At 42.0% G+C, this 24,848-nt stretch overlaps 1 protein-coding gene across 1 annotated transcript in view; it reads left to right on the forward strand.

Moving 5' to 3' along the window:
* eif3ea (eukaryotic translation initiation factor 3, subunit E, a) overlaps positions 1-24,848 on the forward strand; it is a 58,232-nt gene that overhangs the window by 20,702 nt on the left and 12,682 nt on the right. Inside the window, exons 8-9 of the mRNA XM_015949392.3 lie at positions 7,704-7,830; positions 20,902-21,003. Of these exons, the coding sequence (XP_015804878.1) occupies positions 7,704-7,830; positions 20,902-21,003 (229 nt within the window). The remainder of the gene's footprint in view (positions 1-7,703; positions 7,831-20,901; positions 21,004-24,848) is intronic.

The raw sequence follows: 24,848 nt of genomic DNA on the forward strand, positions 1-24,848 counted from the left end.
AAGCACGTGAGGATGTGTTTCAGCTGGTAACAGGCACCAGAATTAAAATTGAAAATTGAACAAGTGTGAATGCTAACGTGATATCTTCAGCCACCGTCACCCCCGAGCTACACATGCAGGAAAATCCAAGAGAGTCAACTGGCAGAAACAACTGGTTCACACCATAGTCTCTCTCTCTCTCTCCTCTCCCTCTCTCTCCTCTCTCCCTCTCTCTCCCTCTCTCTCTCCCTCTCTCTCCTCTCCCTCTCTCTCCTCTCTCCCTCTCTCCCTCTCTCTCTCTCTCCTCTCCCTCTCTCTCCCTCTCTCTCCCTCTCTCTCTCTCTCTCTCTCTCTCTCTCCTCTCCCTCTCCCTCTCTCTCCTCTCACTCACTCACTCACTCACTCACTCACACGTAGAGGAAAAGAGCTGAGGAAATTGAGGACACCAGGTAGTTAAAAGAAAATCCACAGCGGAGCCGAGGCGCGCCTCGAATGGGGCGCATCTGATCTGAACTGAGGAGCGGCGAGCAGCGGCCGGACTTCGTGAGCGATTCGCTTCGGGCGCTTCCGCGGCCGGTGTGTCCTCGGCGAAACGCCGTCTTTCAGCCACTCCCCCTGCTGCTTCCGTCTGCTCTCGTCTGTGTTCCAGGCGAGGCGCTACTCAACTCGAACACGGCCATTCTCTGCGCCTCCCGTCTTCTTTAAACTGCCAAGAATCATTCCACCTACGCACACGCTTCTCTGCTTCATACCGTTTCGAACTGTCTCACTTCTCCTCACCAGTTTTAAAGCGTTTTGCCGGAGATTTCATCAAGAAATCCCATCCCTGGTGGCGCGATCTTCCTGCGTGCTTTTGTGTTTCTAGCGTGGTTCCACTTCGTCTTTAATAGTGAACTTATAGTTCACGTGACTATAAATAATCGTGCAGTACGTGCACGAATCGTACAAGTGCAGTAGGTGGCTAGAGGCGCGCAGGTTCACGCGCGCGAAACGAAAACGGCAGCTTCCTACAGGGCGGGGCCATGATGTAGGCGAAAGCCGGTGTGTAAATGACAAATAAAGCTTAGGCGCCACCCGGGCGGTAAGTCGTCAAGTATTTACCGCCCGACGAGAAAATTTAGCGCCATTGGCGCTCGGGCGCTTTAACGGTCCACCCCTGATATATATTTTTTTTTACGATTTTTTTCCAATTCTCTCTCCCCTCAATTATTATGAATAGCAATAAATACAAATGGAAGGCACCTTAAAGCCAATTTTGTTTTTTATTTAATCACAAGCAAGACAAATGTAACCCTCATTTCTGCGTTGAATAATGAATAACTGAACACAGGACGTGTGGCGCTTGTCTGTTAGTGGCAGCTTGTAACATTCTTCTGTATTTTTTAGCTCACTAACGTTGCTCAGTTAGTTTTTACTTGTTTCTCTTTTATCTCTTATCTTAGTGCTTTTACTTGTTTTATGGTTAGTTAACTTTTAATGTAATTATGCCTTGCTTTTAGGTGTGTTATATGTTTTTAGCTTTATATTTTACTCCTATGCTGTCTTTGTTGTTGTGTTTGAGTCTTTTGCTCTCCTGTACAGCACTTTGGTTTGCTGCCATGCTATTTTTAAATGTGCTTTATGAATAAACTGGTATGGTGTGGTAATAAAAGTGCCACACTCCACGTCCGTCGCACTAAACCCAAGCCAGTTCCAAACAACGGATGATTTAATTCCTTTCTTAGGAACAAACTTCCCACTCTCACCGGTGGCCATGGTGTGCGTGCTGTGACACTGTCGCAGTTATGTGAAACTAATGCTGCGGAAGCTCTGAAGGGCCTGTTACATAAAAATTTGATTTATGAAAATAAATACATAAATAAATAAAATGACCCGCACTTGTATAGCACCTCTCAGAGTAAGGACTCCAAAGCGCTTTACACTACAGTGTATCATCATCCATTCACACACTGATGGTGATGAGCTACGATGTAGCGACAGCTGCCCTGGGGCGCACTGACAGAGGCGAGGCTGCCGAGCACAGGCACCACCGGTCCCTCCGACCACCACCAGCAGGCATGGTGGGTTAAGTGTCTTGCCCAAGGACACAACAGCAGAATTCTCTGTCCAGAGCCGGGATCGAACCTGCAACCTTCCGATTACTGGACAACCCGCTCAACCTGTTGAGCTACTGCTGCCCTTTTTACATTTATTTTTTTCATCGCCCACAACAAAAAATTTAAATGAATTCATTCAATTTATCGCCCAGGCCTAGGCAAGACCAACAAGATGGTCCAGTGGTTGCTTTTGGTTGAAACATGTTATAGGAAGCCTAAGTCACTTCCACACCATGGGTCCACGGAAGAATGAAAACATGAATGCAAGTCAACAGGGCTAAAAACGCTATTTTCTAATCGCTTTGCCTTACGCCCTGGATCACACATATGTTGTACTGCAATTTAAAAGTAGTGATGGGTGTTTTAACCATGCCAGTCACTAGGGATGGGTACCGAATTCGGTACTTTTTATGGTACCGACCGAATTCCATAGTACCGACCGAGCACCAATTCACGTCGTTTCAAGCGGTGCCTCGTTTCGGTACCCGTCCTTCATAACGAGAACTTGCCAAGACAGCTGCGCATGCGCAAGAGCGTTATGTCGTCGCTCGCTGCGAGCCAGTTGTAAACAGAGCAGCATGGGTAGAAAGAACGCACGCTAACGCTTGGGTCCACTTCACTAAATGTGATGGGTAACTGGGTGATGATGAAACCAGCGACAGACAACGATCTAAGTGAGACATCCTCGTCTTAATCTGCTCCGGTAGGTAAATAAAATGTTTAAGATAACGTTACCTTGATATGTTAGCTTCCGTTTCGCTAATGGTGCGTTCGCGTTCTCCTCGGAACTCCGAATTTCCGACTAGGACATGAACGCGCTCTAAAGTTTGGCTTCACTTTACTAAATGCGACGGGTGATTGGGTGAAGATGAAACCAGCAACAACGATCTAAGTGTGAGGCATCATCGTTTTAATCTGCTCCAGCAGTTAAATAAACTGTTAAAGATAACGTTAGCTTGATATGTTAGCTTCCATTGCCACCGTTGTTATCAACTAATGGTGCGTTCGCTTTCTCCTCGGAAATTCTAACTTCCCAGTAGGAAAAATCAAATGAAAAAAGACGGCAAAAGGAATGAAGATACACAGTAAATTTAGTTCACAGTAAAGATGCTTGCTTCAGTTTAATTATCAGCTTATAAATCTACAAGGACGATGTTAAAATACAAACAGTTGAATGTTATTTATCGTGATATTTATCAAATATTGTTATATATTGAGAAAAATATATATTTAATTATAAAAGAGAATTAAAATGATAAACACTCAAAAGTATCGAAAATTGGTACCATTAAGTACCGGTATCGATTCGTAGGTACCGGGAATTAGCACCGGATCGATTCAAATGTCAACGGTACCCATCCCTAACTGCTACTTACCAAATGACCAGATTTATGGTGGTTCTTTCCTCCTGTGGGAAGTTTGCTGAACTTACAGCCATTTTCCCTCAGTTTTCTCCGTGTCAAGTTCAATGACGTCACTTTCGTGAAGCACATTTGTAGTCCTGGACTTATTTTCAAACAAAAACTAAAATAACGTTTCCCCCTGACCAAAAATAAGCTCATTTTTGGTATCAAAATGTGTCTTAAAAATTCACGGACTGTTATCATATGTGAAATCCATGGCACATAACAAGCGGAATTAGAAAACTGCGTTTTTAGCCCCATTGGCTGCATTCATTTTTTCGTTCTTCCGGTGACCCATGATGCGGAAGTGACTTAGGCTCCCTATAGGCAGAGGTTTTCGGACCAAAGCGAGATAACCACTTTTTTTAGAATGTTATGAGGTATGAAACAAGTTTTTTAAGCTAATTTGTTTTCAAAATTACCTATTGGAGCTTTAATAACAAAAGTTTTGGGTGGTGGGATATTTCGCGAAACCTGCTGGTATTTTAAAAGTTGTTTTGAGAAGTGTGTGTTCTCGTGAGGACTCTCCAAGTTGAGGAACAGGTCAAGTTGAGGAACAGGTCATGTGTGTTGCAGATCGGAAATTTTATTCACAGTTAAAATTTGCACAGCACCTATTTTGATGTCTTTGCTCCCACCCTCTGTTCTGATTGCAGACTTGTAGGATTGTACAGATGATTGGGCTCTACTAACAGTTTGACGGGTGGAGACCACAACAGAGAGCACTCAAATATCTGTTTCTCCGATTTTTACTTTATTTTAAATTTTATTGTTGATGATTAAGGAAGCCTTCCCAATAATTAGTCAAGAAAGGCTCACCCAGTCATCTGTTTGGAGAAACTGAGGTAGTTTTGTGTGCTTTGCATTTTTGCTGTGTAAAAACCTCATGTTTTTCCCACTGAGACATGGCTTGGTCCTTGTTTCCCATCTTTTGACCAGCACTTTCTTTGGCTGAAGTCAGTGACCAGTGGCTGAGTTCAGCTTCTCATTTGACCTCTTTTACCCCTGCTGTCAGCAGATGTTCTTACAAAGCTTACTTAAAGTCCCATTAGTTGTCACACACACTGATGTGTGTGCGAAATTTGTTCTCCGCATTTGACCCATCCCTTGGGGGAGCGGTGAGCTGCAGACACAGCCGCGCTCGGGAACCATTTGGTGGTTTAACCCCCCAATCCAACCCCTTAATGCTGAGTGTCAAGCAGGGACATTATGTGCTATTGACATATTATTGACTAGGGCTGAATAATTGTTGAAAGTAATCTGATTGATACATTTTTTCTTCAATATTGCAATTGTGATTTAATTCACAATTATTTTCTCAAGAGGCTTTTCTCATATTTTTAACTAACGGAAGCAAAAAAAAAATCTATGTCACTTGTGCAGAATACAAACAAGTTTATGTACCTACATATTTATCTACATATATCAACAAGTTTGTCTACACATACATAAACACTCACAAGTAAAGACAAAACTTTTTATTTGAAGGTGCAATGCTTTGCAGCCAGGAGGACATCCCTTGAAGGAGCATAGGTATTAGCATCAAATGTGAAAATGTATTTGAAGGAAAGAAGTGTGTCCCATTTATTAAAGTCTTTTGTGTTTAGAGTTTTTGACGTCTTGTCCATGCAGAGCTTCTGTAGTTCAGTTACATCCATAGCTGCTTGCCAAAACTCAGAGCATAAGTAGAAGTCGATGTTTTATGTAGCACCTCTCAAGAAAAAAACCACGAGGCGCTTCACAACAACAAAAACAAAAAACTTAAAGTATAAAAAGATTTAAAAAATTATTAAAAATATGTTTAAATGGAGCAGAAAAATGTAAGGAAAGGTAGAGAGGGAAATCAGTGGATCCCGGGAAAAGCGGAATAAGTACAGAATAAGGAGAGGGTGGTGATGAAGGTCACGCAAAAGTCAGCCTGAACAGGTGAGTTTTCTGCTGCTTTTTAAAGGAGACCACCTAGTCCACTGATCTCAGGCTCAAGGGGAGAGAGTTCCAGAGTCTGGGGGCCACAGCAGGAAATAATCTGTCACCTTTGGTCTTTAGAGCGAGCTGCTGGGGGTGTAGGGACTGAAAAGATCACCAATGTATGATGATGCTTGTCCATGTAAGGCCCTAAAGACCAGAACCAGGATCTTTGAAGTGAAATGAACCCTGAAGTGAACCCTGGCAGCCAGTGAAGCTGAAGGAGAAGTGGGGTGATGTGGGTGTGTTTGGAGGAATTTTTCAGAAGCTGAGCACAGGCATTCTGAACCACCTGTAGACGGTTCAGGGAGGTTTTGCTCAGACAAATGAAAAGAGAGTTACAGTAGTCTTAAGCGTGAGGAGATGAAGGTGTGGATAATGATCTCAAGTTCAGAGTAGGACAGAATGGGACTCAGCTTTGCAATGTTCCTGAGATGGAAGAAGGAAGAACGAACAAGAGAACTGACATGTGAATCCACACACCAATATTTTGGACAGAGGGTTTGGTGTAAGAAGAAAGCTGACCATTCCTTTGAATGAGCTCACGATGTGCTGAAGAGGAAGCAATTAGAGGAGGAATAGTAGGGGCCCTAGCACAGAACCTTGTGGGACACCATGGGTGAGGGAGGTGGTGGAGGACCTAAACTTGGAGACGGCGACAGAGAAGGAGCACTCAGAAAGATAAGAGGAGAACCACTCCAGAGCAGATCCTGACCCAGTCTCTCAGCCTCTCCACTAGCAGGTGATGGTCAACAGTGCCAATAAGGCTTTAGTCAGGTCCAGAAGCAGGAGTTAAAGTCTCTTACGGTTTTCTAGCTTTATTAAAATATCTGTCTGTACTTGTTTGATTCACGGCAGTTTTTACTTTTTATTACTCCAAAGGTAATTATTTTGCATGTTCCTAATTCGTAATTTGTAAGAATGTAATCGGCGATATTAGCATTTGCATCCCTATGGGTTTTCCATGTATATTAGTATTGTGCTAACCACTCGGTCGGTGCCTGTCAAGTTGCAGCCTTTGTCACATCACAATTTAATTGCATATGCAATTAATCGTTCCGCCCTTTTATTGACTCCAGGATTAATTATGCTTTATTAAGTAAAATAACACAGGTACAGAGTGACAAAAATCCAAACAGTACTACACTGAGTAACGCTGGTGTTTTAAAGGGTTTGTTTTTCAGAAAAACGTACCTGCCTTTCTGGTTTTCTTCAATTTTAGATCAGTGTTAGACCCCCTGAACAGAGGAAATTCGAACTTCTACTTGATTTGTTGTTTGCATGCTTCAGCTGCAACTTTACTAAAACTTAACGGCACCGTTTGTAACCTCAAAACTAAAAAAATAAAAAAATAAGCACTTGTCCCTGAAGTGAACGCCTGGAGAAATACATAACAGAGTGACTTGTACAAGAATTCATGTTATTGGAGCCCTCAGGCGAGTGAGTAGGTATAAGTTAATCAAGACCCCAGCATGAAGCTTTGCGGTCACTCACAGGAGTCAAACAACTACAAAGAGAAGGAGGGGAGCAGGCTGACGACAGGCTTTACCAAGCAACCCACTGCTGTTTTTAGACTCAACATCACAACTGCCACAGGTTCCCTGTCCCTTTAATTGATTCATCTAATTAAACCGTTGTCAGCACTGTTTCTCTGAGCACCATGTGTTTCTCTGGCCGTTGCTATGGGAGACCTGAAGGGCCCCACTCAACTTCCTCCTTCCTGATTTGATGTGGTCAGTGAAGGATGGAGTTCAAAGATCGATGTTTAGAGACCAGCTTTGGCGGTAAAGGTAATGCCGAGGTATGACTGTCACGAGGAAAGTGGTGGGTTTAAACTGAGTGTTTCATGTTTTTACAAGAGACTTAAGAGTAGGTGTGGGGTTGGAATCAGCGAGGAGCAACATTGTGAACCTTGTGTTGAGCCTTTAGCAAGTTGACCTGTGGTTGGAGCATCAGTCCCTCGTGGATTGGGTTTCAGCTACTGGGCAGATCCCTGCTCACTGATCTATATCTTCTTGCCAGGGTTTCCTCTTCCTCCCCCCTTTTGCAGGACTCTAATGAAAGGAACGGCTTAAAGCTGGAGCCCGTGTACAGAAATGAAGGTCCTGTTAGGACATTCATCTGTTTAGCTGCAAAGGCTTTTTCTTAACTCAAAATGCCAGGGGCCTGAGAGAGATGTTATATTGTGTGTCTTTCTAAAGATCATGTCTTTGCTTACATTGCATCAGTAAGTGATTACTTTTTTCCTCCCTGTTTCCAGATACCTCAATGCTATCCAGACCATGTGCCCCCACATCTTGCGTTACCTAACCACGGCAGTCATCACAAACAAAGATGTCCGTAAGCGTCGGCAGGTTTTAAAGGATCTGGTGAAAGTCATACAGCAGGTAAAAGACTTGTTTTTCTCGCAGCAGAGTTTATAAAGAACATTGGTTTATTAGGCTTTGAAGGATGAGTAAGTGACCAGGACTTCCTATTAAGCACAGCGGGTGTTTATTAGAGTTTTGGCTCGGTTGAAGGAGCCTTGTAACCATTACATCTGATGAATTGCAATGAACTGGCTGACTGTTCTATGCCCATATCATTTTCAGAGCTGACAGTTGCTACTACTTCATAGATCTGAGCCTCGTTTTGGTGGGTTCTAGGTAATTACTAAAAGATGTGCACACTGCTCTCTTCTTGGTGACCTCTGGTCAGGTTGACACCCATCCTATTACTATGATTTAAAAATGTCTAAAGATCTGACCAAGTTTTCACTCAAGCTCCTCTAAATATTTAGCAGGCGTGTGCCCAGCACATCACTCCTACACAACCAAAGCTGTGTGCGTGATGTTTCTGAAGATTTACATGTTTTTTGTTGGCATTGTTAAATTTTCATGCTGAATTTTTCTTCGTTAAACTGTTGACACACTTTGTTCTATTTAAACCTAAACAAATTAAGCTATTGATTTTATTTAAAGGAGTTGAAGCGTTAATACAAAGTAGGGCTGGACGATATGCCCTAAAATCAGTATCACGATATATTAAGGATTTCACATCGATAACGATACATGGACGATGACTACAAGTATGTGCAGAAACAAAAGTTGTCCACTAGATGAGGTTGTCACATGTATTACCTTGAGTCACATTTTTTCGTGACTCAAAGTGGTACAGCTTCTGAATGTTGAATGTTGCCAACCGTCACACATTTTCATTTTTTTTAATCATCAAATTTATTGACATGGGAAAATAATCTAGATAAGAGTCAGAAATTTCAATAACGATGAATTTTCGATTTATTGCCCAGCCCTAATACAAAGACATGCTTAGAATTTGCCTTTGTAAATGCAGGTGAGATGGAAAGACCAAAATATTTTTGTTTTGTAAACCTTATGCATCAAAAATTCTGGAGGTGAGACAGTTTCTTATACCAGAGCAGAGACAGACAATAAGTATGTGCAACTGGGTCTGGGTACCTTTGCTTTTTTTATATCAGTGCTTTAAATTATAATGATAAATGACCCGCACTTGTAAAGCGCCTCTCAGAGTAAGGACTCCAAAGCGATTTACACTACAGTGTATCATTCATCCATTCACACACACATTCATACACAGATGGTGATGGGCTACGATGTAGCCACAGCTGCCCTGGGGCTCACTGACAGAGGCTTTAACGATACCGGTACTTGAACAGTAGTTGTTTTTATAGTTATTTTTAAAGTAATTTTAAAGGAAAATTGTTTAAATGTTTTTGGATTTTTCAACCTAAGCAAAAACTTTTAAATGATGAACTATAATTTACCAAAAGCAAGACACAAACTGAAATATTAAATAATTTATAGAAATTAAAAACTTTATTTACATTTTTTGTGCAAAACAAAAGTAAACCATATAAAGAAAAAGTACAAACTATTATCTATTGTTTCAGTCAAGAAATATGAAGCATCTACATTTACAAAACTGAATTAAAAATGTTTAAATCCCAAATAAAGCGCACTTTTTGATCGGGTTAGCTCATTTTTGGTGTAGAAAGTGTGTGCTTTGGCTCACAAATTGATACCGTTAAACCTTTTGGTTGGCACTAAAGACGTACCAGGTTTGGGTAGATAGTAGGGATTTGTGTATTGATGAAATTTTGACCATACGATACGTATCACGAGGAGACGATACTATGTATCACGATATATTGCAGTGCATTCAGTCAGAGGTTTTTAGTGATTTTTTAGACTGAATTCATTGTAGGAATATTCAATAAACAGTCCAAACTGATACTTAACATTCTTAACATGAGGTATCTGAACCTTCAGTGGTGGAAACAAAACCCATTGCACACTGCTGCGAACTAACGGTCTGCGTTGAAATTGCACCAAATGAAAAGAAAAATGCACACATATTTGTATGTAAATTCTTCCAATAATTAGATGCACTGGTTTTGAATATCAATATAAAATTGCAGGAAAAATATCATGATATATTGTAGGGCTGCACAATATTAAGAAGACCTACAATATGCGATAACAGTGATTAATATTGCGATGACGATATTACTTGCGATAAATAACTTAACTCAGGAACAAAAATAATCAAACACAAAAAATGACAAAAAAATCATAAAAATTAGAAAAGCAAATGATGCGAGGAAAGGGGAAAAAGAAAATGAACAAGAAAAGGCAATCAGTGGATCCCGGGAAAAGCAGAATCAGCGAAAAGAGCAGAACAAAGCTAACTCAGGTGTTTGCTAACCATCATAATTAAGTGCCGTCCGCCTTGGGGTCGGCCATCTAACCTATGAGAACCCACCCAATTGGCCAAATGGGTGAAGACCTCTATTTGATTTGTTAAAAAAAACACCATGCTTCCATTTGATTGACAGAATACATTATGTTTAGCAGACATTTAAGCTGTCCATTCATTGCGATTTTTATCTGTTCTTTGCGATATGCATATTGCGCATGCTGATATTGAGATAACGATATATTTGCTATATATAGGGTTGTCACGGTAACCGGTGTAGCGGTAAACCCCGGTAAAAAAGTTGACAATAATAATAACCATCTTGTTTTTAAAAAAACTATATTGACTGATGAGCATGCGTTGACGACCGATCACCGGATACACGGCAGCGTTCGAAGCTGATGGCAGCTCGTTAGCAAACATCCACAAACAATTAAGACACATTTTTGCCAAATTTATCTACTGATAATGCAAAAAATAATCTGGTAAGTATAACTCACTCAATCTGGAGGTAAGTGAAGAAAATTTAGAAAGTTTACTAAGTTATATTGACGAAGTTTTTGAGTTATTCGTTATGGGTCCGAAGAAATCAGCAGCTGAGCCTGAAACACCTGGGACCAAGAGGAGCCGTCCTCAGGACTCGCCTGAGGCCTCATCTCTTCGTAAGCACATATTAGAATTATTAGATTCTATAGATAAACGGCTTCTGGGATTTGAGGGACGACTTCATCTGCTAGAAGTTCTACACCAGGAGTTTCAGAACCTCCGAAAATCTTTGAGTTCAGCCAAGAGCAGGTTGAGCGGCTCGCTGCTGAGAACGCGTCTCTGCGGGAGTCCGTTTCTTCCCTGGAAGAGGGAATGACGCGGATCACCCAGGACAACAAGACTCTGAAGGAGACTGTTTGGGACCTTCAGGCCCATAGCATGAGGGATAATTTGATGTTCGCAGGCCTGCCGGAGGAGACGGGAGGAGCGAAGTGCGAGCAAACAATCAAGAACTTTCTCCAGACCCAAATGAAGATACCAGAAGAAACGGTAAAAAACATCAACTTTCACTGGGTACATCGCCTTGGAGCTAAAAGAGTGGACGGCAGAAGACCTCGTCCCACTGTGGCTAAATTTGAACATTTTAAGCAGAAGGATCTTGTTAAAAGTCACTGAAGAGAGCTCAAAGGAAAAGACTTCGTCGTAAATGACCAGTTCCCTAAGGAAATCCTGGATCGGCGCCGAGTCCTCTTGCCACTGCGCAAAAAGTTTATCCAGGATGGGAAAAGGGCTGTCATCTTGGTGGATAAGCTTTATGTGGCTTTATGTGTAGAGGTGGGAAAAATGATCGATTCTAAGATGCATCGCGATTCAGCCGTGCATGATTCCGCATCGATGCAGCAACGTGACATCATGAGATTCTCTCCCTATGTCCATGTCAGGGGTCGGCAACCCGCGGCTCTGGAGCTGCATGCGGCTCTTCCATCCATCTGATGCGGCTCTCTGTGCTTGTAAAATAATGAATGGATATTTAAATAAAATGCTTTATATTTTACTGAATTAATTTTACATCTATATGCCAATTCTAAATGTAAAGATTGTCTGCGTAAACCTGAACAGTTCCAACCCAGTCTTACTGTGAGACCAGGTTGACGGGTCACGCTTGTGCATAATCATAGGCGCATTCTGAGCTGACAAGGATGTGAGATTCTGGGATTCTCCTCAGACAGGCTCATGGATGTGTCGCCACATTGGAGACAGGAACAAGCGCTATTCAGCCAAAGTTTCATAATCAGGGAACATTTTCTAAGTTACAAGTCTCGCTTCAGTCCGAGGAATCTTCCTGCATGCGCTCTGGTTCTGCGACGTGCTCCAAGCCCCACTCCACATCTTCAGCTCGCCGTGCGCCGTACGTACGCGCTGACAGCGAGCTGCGCTGAGCTCAGTGTCCAGCTCAGATGTTCAGATGGGAATCACTCCTTGAGTACATCTGTGCGAAACGAATAAAGTGTCAGTTCGTCTGCTTGCATCGGGGTAGTTCTTTCTATTCTTTCTCCATCAAAATAAACGGTCAAATACAGGAACTATCCGGTCAACACAAGCCCTGCTTTTAACTGTTCTGTTTTCTTGTGAAAATAGATATAATTTAATTTGATTAACACCAGAGCCAGGCGCACTGCACCGTTGTCTCCGTCATTGTAAATAAGGGAAAAACAAAATGATGGGATGCTTTTCTGACCTTCCCCACCTACAAAGTTTAATTACAACAATCAAACATGACAGAGCCTGGATTTGTATTCTGAACAGTCTAAACATGTTTTAAAAAGAAACGTATGACAAAAGTGGCATCTGCTCAGTAAAACAACCAACAGGGTGAAAAATATCAAAATATTGTAGGCAGAGACAGGCTACAACTTCTGGATCAACTTTATATAAATCATTTTGTTGATTATCGTCTTATGAAAGATAACTTTGACGTACACGAGCGACCGGTACTGGCTGCTGTCACCTGTTGGGTTGTGAGCAGCGCTCTGCTGTCTGAGGGTAGGCCCCGCCACAACGCCGCGGCTGCTGTGGCTCCCAGTGTTTTCTTTACTGTGGGAAACGGGTAATAATGGCTCTTTGATGGGAACAGGTTGCCGACCCCTGGTCTATGTTTATGCGAGGACAATAAAGTTTTGAGGTTTTACAATTACTTCTGGGGGCAGAGTTGCAATGACATACGCACTGCGTTGCCCTAGCGCCAATTTAAAACAGAAAACGCGGACAGTGATACAGGGCCAACATTACCAGTAATCAAAGATGTACCCGTTACATTTAAATCAGATGTCTGGGCTAATTTCGGTTTTGGGACCCTGGATGTGAAAGAATCACTTAACACAGTATTTGTTTACTATTTTTAAGTTCAGTAATATTGTATCTTAAAGCTGCTCTACCGAAAACATTATTTCTTATATTATTTAAGTAATTATAGGCAGCACACTTTAAAAATTATTGCTCACTATAGTGAATAGATGAATGTTCTGTTTTCCAGGGATTTCGAAATCAAAAAGAAATTGAAAACTATTCTACTGCTTTTATTAAGTAATGAAAATTTTTGTGTGAAGAATCATGATGCATTTCAGACTCAAATTGAATCGTTAGGCAGATAATCGGGATCGAATCGTGAGGCAGGTAGAGATGCACACCACTAGTGGACAATAAGCTTTACAAGGAGCGAGGAGTGACTGACTGGATGTATTAGCCCAACATCAGGTCAGACATTTATTATTCTTATCAGGATTCACTGGGTTTGATCACGTCAGGATTAAACAGCTGCTAAATCCGTATTCTAGATGATGAGATCACCTGTTCATCACCACTTCACACCCCTATCACCTCTTCTTTTTTAGTTCTTTCTTCTTTTTTAACCTGTATCTGTATTTTCCTTTCCTCTTTACCTGCTTCTGTACCTTTACACCTGTATGGCACAACCACACAACTTTCCAACACTGCATCAGACTCAGCACACACGTACACACACACACACACACACACACACACACACACGCACGCACGCACGCACGCACGCACGCACGCACGCACGCACGCACGCACGCACACAAACACACACACACACACAAATATATATATTAAATCCACAGCACAATATCATAATTTATGCATCAAATAATACAACCACAAACACTGTTGGATCTTTATTATTATTATTTACTTTTCTGTTATTTATTAACATACTATTTTATACATTTAGTTACTTATTCCATCTTATTCACATGAAGGCGTCATATTTTAGCTACTCACTCACACATCTATGGGTGCACTAAGGTTTGTCTCATGGAACGTACATGGAGCTGGCTCCATAGAGAAAAGAATAAAGATTTTTGATCAGCTAAAGAGAGTGCAAGCAGACGTAATATTATTACAAGAGACTCATAGATCTGCCACATCCGCAGATGAACTTAAAACACCTGAGTTTCCCAGCATGTTCTCTGCCCGCTATAACTCTAGGCAAAGAGGTGTAGCTATTTTAATACATAAAAACATCAATTTTACAGTATTGGACACAGTCTCTGATCCAGAGGGTAGATTTATAATGTTAAAAATATCTGTACAGAACCAAAGCTTATGTATTGTCAGCATATACTGTCCAAATATTGATGACCCTTCATTCTTTCATAATTTTTTCTCTGTACTCTCCGAACACTTGGACTATCCACTTATACTTGGAGGCGATTTTAATTTTTGGATGAACTCTTTAACAGACAGGCCCAGTACAACTGGGACTCAGTGCAATTGGTAATCCACTAACATAGTTAAACAGTACATGAGTGATTATGGGCTTTGTGATGCATGGCGATCTCTTCATCCTAACCGTAGAGAGTATACTTTTTTCTCACACGTCCATCACTCTCATTCACGTTTGGATTATTTTCTAGTCAGCAGCTCATTGTTGGCTGACATTTCAGACACTGAGATACACCCCATAGCTGTCGGCGACCATGCTCCGGTTTCATTAACTCTGGTAAACAAGAAGACAGTCCCACCAAACAAAAACTGGAGGTTTAATACATCACTGCTTAAAGACGAAGGTTTTATTGATTTTTTTTAAAAGGAGTGGGCTTTATATTTAGAACATAATGACCTGCCTGGAACATCAGCATCTATTCTCTGGGAGGCAGGAAAGGCAGTGATGAGAGGTAAAATAATCTCTTTCACATCACATAAGAAAAAAACAGAAAGCAAACGTATTCAGGAGTTAGAAGAAATCATTAAGTCTTTAGAGGTATCCACAGAAGAAGAGTTACTGAGCAAATTACGTAAAGCTAAATTAGAACTTCTTGGAATTATTGATAAAAAGACACAATTTTTAGCACAAAGACTACGAATACAAACCTTTGAACATAGTAATAAATCAGGTAAATTTTTAGCTAGCCAGTTAAAAATTAATAAAGAGAAAACTAAGATGTCTGCTGTTAAAGACTCAACCGGGAATAAAGTTTATGACCCTGAAAGAATAAACAACATTTTTAGAGACTTTTACCAAACTTTGTACTCACCACAGATAAACCCATCAGATAATGAGATCAATGAGTTCCTTGACAGGATAACATTTCCTAAATTATCAGACAGCCAAGCTACAGTCCTGGACTCGCCACTAACATCAGCGGAGCTCCAGGAAGCCTTTAAATCCATGACTAATAGGAAAGCTCCAGGTCCAGACGGGTTTCCAGCAGAGTTCTACAAAGAATTCTGGATCATTCTGGCTCCAACATTTTTCAGAATGGTGAGGGAAATTGAAGAGAGCAGCAGATTACAGCCAAACATGAATTCAGCCAATATTAGTCTCTTGTTAAAACCAGGCAAAGACCCTACATTTCCTACCAGCTATCGCCCAATTTCTCTTATTAATGTTGATCTCAAAATAATTCGTAAAGCCCTGGCAAAAAGATTAGAGAAGGTAAACCCCTCATAATACACCCTGACCAAACTGGTTTCATTAAGGGTAGACGGTCATCCACAAACTTGTGTAGATTACTTAATTTGATAGATTTCTCTTACAGTAGTAACATAGAAACTAGTATATTATCTCTAGATGCAGAAAAGGCTTTTGATAGAGTTAACTGGAAGTTCTTATTTGCAACTTTACATAAATTTGGTTTTGGGAACTTCTTCATAAACTGGCTACAAACATTATACAGTTCACCAACAGCACGTGTCAGGACAAACGACCAAATATCAGCTAGCTTCTGTCTTCAGAGGGGGACCAGGCAGGGATGCCCACTCTCCCCCTCAATGTTTGCTATTTTTATTGAACCACTAGCGGCAGCAATTAGGCAAACAACAGATATCATAGGGATAGAGTGTAAGAAAATAAAACATAAGATCAGTCTTTATGCAGATGATGTTTTACTCTTACTCCAGAATTCTCAATCCTCTCTCTCCCATTCAATACTGCCTGACATTTTGCAAAATAACCTAATGATGAACCTTCCGGACTGGAAAAATAAAGGAATCCTATACCTGGAACACATATGTGAAGGATTGGACTTCATCCCATTTAATCGAATAGTCTCCCAATTTGAAATGGATAAGAATAGCTTTTTAGAATATCACCAAATTAAATCTGTAGTCAAACAAAAATTTAATCTCAATAAAATAGAATTACAAACACCACCAAGGGTATTTGACTTCTATAATCTCAAATCCCCAAACTACTGTCTAAAGTATATAAGACACTGTCCAAAATAGACGATAAAATTGCAATCCCTATTGAAAAATGGGAGGTGGATCTATCAGTTAGCTTTGACCAGAACTTCTGGTCCCAAACTTGTTTAAAAACTTTTAAAATGATCAGACACCCCAATTTACAATTAATTCAGTACAAAATCCTACACAGAGTACACTATACAGGTCATCGGATGTTCAAGATGGGGTTTGTATCATCTGACACATGTACACACTGCACAAACAACATTCCTGACAATTACATTTATGCACTGTGGCCCTGTCCAGGGATTTTGAGGTAGAGTATGTGAGGATCTGTCAAAATGTCTGAAATGTCATATCCCAACTTCTCCCTCTCTTTGTTTACTGGGAAACCTGGACGATGTCCCGATTGAAACATCTTTGGTTCACGTGGTTCTGACTGCCATATGCATCGCTAAGAAAACTATCCTCTTCAATTGGAAAAACAGAGAAACTCTCTGCATGAACCAGTATAGAAATCTTTTGTTAGATCATATTACACTTGATTTAGCCTCGGCTTCCACTTCAAATAAATCTCTCTGGATTCCTTTGATCGGTTCCATCACATAGCGATGATGGGGACCATTGATATTGTCCTGTGGGATGGTGTGTGTGTGTGTGTGTGTGTGTGTGTGTGGGGGGGGGGGGTCTGAGTTTGGAGTATCCGGATGTTCCCTGGAGGTGGGTTCACTGGGGGGTGTATGGGACTGGGGGGCCGTTGCCCCCCTCTGGAGGTGCTTGGGTTGCCTCGGGGGGTGGACTACTGGTGGTTGTGAGGGGGGCCCCTTGGAGGTCTTGGCAGCGGCTATGGGTCACTGCCTGGCAGCTGCATTGCCCCTGGGCGGGTTTGGGTGGGGGCCTGGGGGCTCGGGGTGGCCGGCCCCGTGTGGGGATCTGGGCGGGGCCTTGGGGGTCGGGTCATGACATGTATGCTGCTGGGAAGAAGGCAGGCACATGCAGCAGTGCCTGGCCCGCGTTCAGGGGCCTCGGGTAGACCATGGCTCCTCTGCTGTCCCATCACAGGGGAGGGTGAGGTCCAGGAGGGGGAGGACCCAACCTTACCTGGATGTCCTATGTCTTATACATTCTGGAAGTTGTGCAAATGCAGGGATGGGCATAGATATTCTGCTGGGGTGGGGCTGGGTTGGTGCCCTCGGGCTCCGTGAGGCTCTGCAATGCTGCTGCTTTAGGCCCTGGCAGGATGGGCTGGGGCCTCCATGCCATGGGTGGCAATTTGACAACAGAGGTGCCTATTGGGGCCAGTGGGGGTGCTGGCTCCCTGGAGGGCTAAGCCCAACCAGCCATTCCTCCCCATCCCCGCATATTTTTCTCCTCCTGCTCCCTCACATCATCACACAAACACGCGCATAGGACCTTGGGGGGGTGGACAAGTCAGGGAGTGCGGGTATGGACCCCATTTCCACATGCCTCTGGCAACCTGCCCCCCAATTTTATTTGCACCTTATACACTTCCACCGAAGACATTCCACGCAAACACACACTTAGGGCCTTGGGAGTGAGCACATTCAACGGCGCTTGGCAGGGGGATTTCTCAGCCTCCTCCCGAGTGCCTGTGCCCACTTCCAATTTTAAACTGCACTTAGACACCGAGGGCTGTGGGTGCAAGTGGGGTGGTGCGGTGGCATCAGCTGGCATAGGCCAGACAATGCCCGCACTGCCCGCTCACCACAGCCATGGAATACACCTCATCAACACACAACACTATATAGGAGCAGGCGGAGGGAGACTAGGGGTCTTAGCACACCTCTGTTGTTGCTTGGCTTCCTGGGGCTGGAGGCTAGGAGGGAGATCTGGCCATCTGGTTAGGGTCTGGGGTGGTGGGTTGCTGTGCCCAGCGTTGGGCGGGGGAACCTGCTCATCAGCACCCCAGCAGAAAGGGTCAAACTCTGGTAACCGGCGATGGTTGTACCCAATGTGCAGCAGTACCGGGACCAGAGTATGTGTATCGGGAGCATGAGTGGGTGTCTGGCATGCATTTTTGTAAGTAGTTGGTTGTATGTGCATGTGTGAGCATGAGGGAGGGAGTGTGTGACTGTGTGACTGTGTTTGTGTATGACTGTATATGTCAGGTGGGGCCTTTGACTCCTCTCTTCTCCTGGGACTTCTTTTTATGATATAGATATTCGTCTCCCCTCCCCCTGCCACACCTGGTGTGGGGTGTGGTGCCTTGGTCTGCCGGAGTGTTCGTGGCTCCCGGGTCAGGGGGTTTAAGATCTTTGGCGTCTGCCTGATCAATCCCGGTGGCTGCTTGGTGGGGTCTGGGTCCCTGGGCTCTGCTGGGTCCCCGGTGGGGGTGGTCGCCCCTGGGTCCCGGGTCGCTGGGTCCCGGGCTCGGCCGGCTAGGGGGTGGGAGGCTGCGGGCGGGCCTGTAGGCGTGCCGCTGATATGTCCCGGGCTTCTGCCGGCTGCTGGTTGTGGCCCCCCGGGGCGATCCTCTGTGCCTCTCGAGGGGGGCGGGGGGCTTTCTGGTTGCAGTCTCCTTGGGGTTCCTGTGTTCTGGGGCAGCTCCTGGATCTCTAGGACTTGGAGCTCCCCCTGTCTCCTACATATCTTTGGGGGGCGGATCTGTGGTCCCTCACACTCTATTGGACGCTCCTATAGAGTAACCTTACATAAACAAGCGCGTGTACACACACAGGTGCTCACATGGTGCTCTCAAAAGTATGGGTTTGGGCACGTTCAACACATGTCTTAAGGCTATGTTGGGCACTTAATGCACTATGATTTATTATCGTGTGAGGTAAACAATGTTGATTTTATATTTCATCATCAGGATGACGCAGTGATAGCTTGCTCCTGATGTATTGTTGTGTGTCCCATTTTTTTTCTATTCTTTCTCTTTCTGCAGGTCTAGAAGCAGACTCTAGTTAATCATTGTTTATTTTTATGAACCCCCCACCCCCTTCTCCCCACCTTTTGTCTTTTCTTTTCTCTTTCACCTCTGACTCCGTGTCTGGTCGGAATTACAAAGCATTCAAAAACAATAACAATAAAGTTTTAAGTATCGGGCGTGACATTAAAAGCAGACGCTTTGATGCTCCACCTGATAGTAAATCTGTAAGGCTTCTTACTAGCATTCAGACATCAATTCTGTTTGCTTCACAGCCAGACAGGACACGATAAAAAAAAAAAAAAAAAAAAAATATTATCTTGGTGGGTTACCGTGGCTGTGGTGTAGGCGCGGTGACCTTTACCAGCCACCGTATCATCTGTGAAGTTGCCGGCGGCACATGCGCGCTTTGTTGTTTACGACCAAAACTTTCTTGAAGCTAAAGCTGAAATAATGGCCAAAGGAGGAGACGGCAGTACTCAGGACATTTTTTCATCCCTCAAAGAAGACAAAGGGGGAAGTACGGGCATCTTTTGGATATTTGAAGAATGCCGAGGGACAGTTGATAGAAGACGGCTATCCTGTTTGCAGCACGTGCAGAAAAAGTGTCTGTGAAAGGCAGCAACGCTTCAAATCTCATGACACATCTGCGTGACCATCACCCACAACTCTACAGTCAATACAAGGCAAGCAAACGTTAGCGTTTTAGCTAAAATGCGTGATCCGAGGATTTGGGTTGAGGGAGAATGCAACGAGTCGATATATAAAGCAGCAGCAGCGCCGCTACCTGCATATAAACCGTGTCGCGGACACCCCCATGTTGAAATGACGCCATGCATTATGGGGCTCCCAGCGGCAGATAGGAGTTGGTCTCTCTCCGAGAATATTTATAAATTTATGACATTTTCCCAAATCTGCAAAGCTCACTGGAAGGACACAACCCGAGGACAATATTTTCCTGATATAGGGTTTATTACTCAAGTAAGGGTAAAAAAGTATCTGATTAGAAGGCTACTTGAGTACTGAGTATCATCTGATCTAAAAAAATTTAAATGACATCAAACAAACAAAAAATAAGAAGTTATGGGCAAATATTGGTATTTTAAAGACTAAAGGGAAAAATGTTAACAAATAAACAACATAATTACAAAATAACACATTTTAGGCAAAATTTAGACACAAACTGAGGACAATATTTCCTGACATACAGGGTTTATTTAATTGTGTGAAAATGTAGCACGTTTAAAAAAAATACCTCGGTAATACCAAAAACCGTGGTAATTTTGGTCACAATAACCGTGAGGTTAAATTTTCACACCGTGACAACCCTAGCGATATATTGTGCAGCCCTAATATATTGCCATATCGATATTTTTGATACACTGCTTTTATCGATATAATATGGCTGGGGGGGATCACGATATATTGCAATATCAGAATTTTTTTACATCCCTAGTACTTAGCTGCTCATCAGCATAGTTTAAAAAAAAAACCACACACTTTCATCCAGAGTTGGACCAGCAAAAAGGACACCTGACCTCTGAATGTGATCAAAAACAGATCCCACATAACAACTGCAGCAAATGCTAACGACACATCTCTAGAATCATATTTTGCACTAGAAGACTGAACAATTGATTTTTTTTTTCTCCCTCAGGAATCTTACACCTACAAAGATCCGATTACAGAGTTTGTGGAGTGCCTGTATGTGAACTTTGACTTTGACAGTGCCCAGAAGAAACTCAGGGAGTGTGAGTCGGTGAGTAACCACTTTGTTAGTTTCACCAGTCTGATTCATTTCATGTTTTTGTGCACACCATGAGAAAACGTTGATCCTTGGTAGATGATAAGTGTGTTCTCTGAGGACATCTGATTTCAGGGTCATGTTCTGAACTTTCACACAAGACACTGAAGTAAACATGGTTTGTAGTCATGTGATCTGTCTGACCCTCGGCCAGCATTAAGGGCATATTCAGTATTAAACATTGAGAGTCAGCATTGTATCACACTGTCAAGTATAGAAAAGTCTTTGGATGCTGGATGACTCAGGCTTCAGTCAGATTTTACTATGCTCTGTAATTGACCCATCAGCCTGGCAGTTAACAGTAAAAGCTTTATAAGCAAAAGGCTCTGCAGAGGCGTGCAGACACTTGTTTCAAGGGGAGAGCCGTCATTACACCTCAGTTTAGAGATTAAATGGTATTAGGATCCCTGAAAATAGATCGTGAGTGGAATAAAAGTTTTTGTTGTTTAACTACTGTGAATAGTTTTATAACTGACTAGAAGTTTTTAGTATTTGATAAAATATATTAGCCATATTACAGCTATTTTAAATGGGGATTCTTCAGAAACCATTAGACCAAATAACAGTATTAGTTGTTTATCATTAAACTACAATTGCCTCCACTAAAATGCTAATTAAGTCTGAAATTGCAAGTTTACCATTAACTTATGGCAATGTGTGTGATAAATATGAGTTATTTCTACATTTTTAATTAATTTTTATCTAGACTTCACTAGCCTGGCAAGCCAGACTAAATAAATATATTATTTAGTATTATTATGTATATTATTGAATAAGGCGAAAACACATTCTTTTTTTCTTAAATACATCTATCTGCTCCTGATTCTAATAAAGGAAGTCCTAAAAGTCCAAAATTGATGTAAAAGTTGTTTCAAAGGAGCTGTCACCATCTTGTTCCGCTTTTTTGCATCATCCCGCCCAGCAGACGAATTGAGGGCCCAGATTAGCTTTCAAAGCAGATAGAGCACTGTGATTGGTTCACAAAGCGGATTGAGTGCTGTGATTGGCCTACAATTGTGGACCACCAGGCTGTTGCTAAGGGCTGCAGAGGTTCCATTAGAGCGTTCACTTTGCAAAGCAAGAGTTTGGTCTAGTTCACTAGACTAGGACTTCACCTCAAACTGTTTTGTTTGCCATTCAGTTTGAAACAATTTGGACGCCAAGTTAACCCAAGTGCTTTTTATATAAACATATTTGTCACTTTTATAAGAGCACATCCAGTTCAGTGTTTTCTTTATAGTTAGAGACAAGTACTTTCAGTTGGGTTAAAGCTAAAGATAACTGATCCTCCAGGCTGTGCAGGTTCTCGTCTGTTCTTTTTTCATTCTACCAGCTTTTAGAATCATTGTCAGATGTCTAAGAATAAAAAGTATACGCCTACCTATAGAGAGGCCCACAGATTGTACATAAAAGGGCTCTTTGTGCCCCTTTCAGGATATGTTCAGGCTTTGTGGTCTAAATCCCAGATGATAATAATTAGGGTACTTAGCTGTTCAAGGTTTATCAAACTTAGATAAGCATTGTTGTAGCTGAAATATTTGTTGCCTGATAGCGCCAAGCAGTTTCTGATTTATTCAACCAGAACTCTGGGCAGATAGCAGCTTTTCAAGCTTATTCAAACAAAGAGCAAGTAGTTTGTTGGATACTTTGAAAACAGAGATCTGGGATGTGAAATGGCTTTAACTGGAGACTTGGAATGCAGTTAAAGCTGAGAAATGCAACCATATTACCTTTGGGACTATAGCTGGGTCACAGACAGTTGTAGTAGATGAAGCCTACTGATGGGTCATTTGCTCAAGTCTCAGCGAGTTCAAGAAGAACTTATTTTTACTGTAAAAGGAAAATTACCTGCATTTATATTGTGCCTTCTGGAGTTCTAGAAGCTCTCAAGGTGCTTTACAACACAACAATCATTTACCTGCTGGCACTTGCAGTGCCTTGAAAAAGTATCCATACTCCTTACAACCACAAACTTAAATATTATTAGTTGAGATTATCTGTGATAGACCAACAGAAAGTGGATGATATTGGTTTTTTTTTTTGCCGATGTTGATATGTGCCAGACTACTACTAGCCTCAGTTTTTTCACCTCACTGCTGATTGGCTGCCAAGACCTTGGGTTGAACCAGTGCACCAATAGGAAGGGGCAGCTACACAGATCAGTTTTACAGCACAGCCAGTGCTACTTTTTTAAATATATACAATCTTTTGAAACCTTTGAAGTGCAAAATATCTCGTGCTGACCATTACTAATATACTCTAACAAAATGTTATTATCCTAAGTATTTTTCCTTACACCAACATTGATCTTGCTAACAGATGTAGCCTAGCAGACAATACCTTCATAGCTGGTGTTGTTTGGTTCAAACCAGCTCAGTGTTAACATGTGCCCAAAAGTGCCAGATGCACATGAAATATACATGTGAAACAGCGTGTGAAACTGAGTTTTTTCACATGTTTACATATCATTTTTGTGTTGTTTACTGGTTCAATTTATGGGAATTTCTCATTTGTGAAGTATGTAAATGGCCTTCTTAGGGTTCTACAACCCCCAAGGTGCTTCACAACACAATCAGTCATCAACCCATTCACACACATGATGGTAATGATGAGCTACAATGTAACCACAAAAGAAGCGAGCATGCCGAACACTGCCACCAGTGGTTCGCTGAAAGTAATTGAGGACCACTGTAAACCAATGTTAGAATTTTTTAAATGAAAATAAAAAATGTGTTGTGGAATTAATGTCTAATTGATTTGGTTCTTGAGGTGGCTCTGTATGCTTTCTTCTTAGTTAGAGCTATTGAAAAAGATGCCCCAGGTACCGGTTCATATGATCATTGTAAGGCAGGGGTGTCAAAGTCAAATTCACACGGGGCCGAAAAGAAAATCTAGGAGGAAGTCGCGGGCCAAACTTTATATTTTTTGAAAAAGAGATGGCAAATTTGCACATTTTCTTTATCAACATATATGCAATTTTTAACCTTTTAATTTGGAAAAAAAAACTTATTTTTGCATTAAAGGAGACATAACATGAAAAACCCACTTTTTTATCCATTAACACAGTGTGTTTCACATTTTAAGTGTCTAAGTGAGCAAAAAGGCTTATATTATTCACTGGAGTTGCTATTTAGATATTTAATAATTAAGTTTTGGGCATATTTGTCCACCCGTTCAGTTTTTACATTATCCATTACGTCAGTAATTAATTTAGTCAGGATAACTACCAAATATGGTAATGGCCCTCGGCTAAACACAGAGCCAATCCGCCATTTTTTCTTCTCGCTAAGATTTTTTGTAGTCCTATTGGAAAAATGCAGAATGTCTGGTTATTTTAGCCACACACAGCTCAAAACTGTTCCTCGTTTTAAGGAAGGGTGGTGTGGCAGGAACTGATGACACTACTGCTAAAAAAACACAGAAGAAAAAGTAGTGTGTTTGTGTTTGTGTGTGTGTGTGTGTGCGCGAGCGCGTGCGCGTGGTTCGTTCGTTCCTGTCTCCAGGCTAGTAAGTACTGAGGGCTTCATCTATCTAAAAGGAGTCATTTGCATCTGAATGTGGCAGCACCGGGACACAGCAGCAGAGCGGTAAGCTTCATATCACTCTAAAATGTCGACAAACTTTACTTTAGATTTACGGGCATTAGCAGCACTAAAGCGTTAGCATCCGGCTTGCTATCGCTAGCACAGTATGCTAGTAAAGTTAGCACCCAGATCAATGTGGATTTGGCTGATTTTCGTGGAATAAAACGTGATTTCTGATCAACGCCTTCTTTTACACCAGATGATAACCTCCCACTG

This window comes from Nothobranchius furzeri, chromosome 5 (genome assembly GCF_043380555.1).
Source record: "Nothobranchius furzeri strain GRZ-AD chromosome 5, NfurGRZ-RIMD1, whole genome shotgun sequence".
Classification (NCBI taxonomy): domain Eukaryota; kingdom Metazoa; phylum Chordata; class Actinopteri; order Cyprinodontiformes; family Nothobranchiidae; genus Nothobranchius; species Nothobranchius furzeri.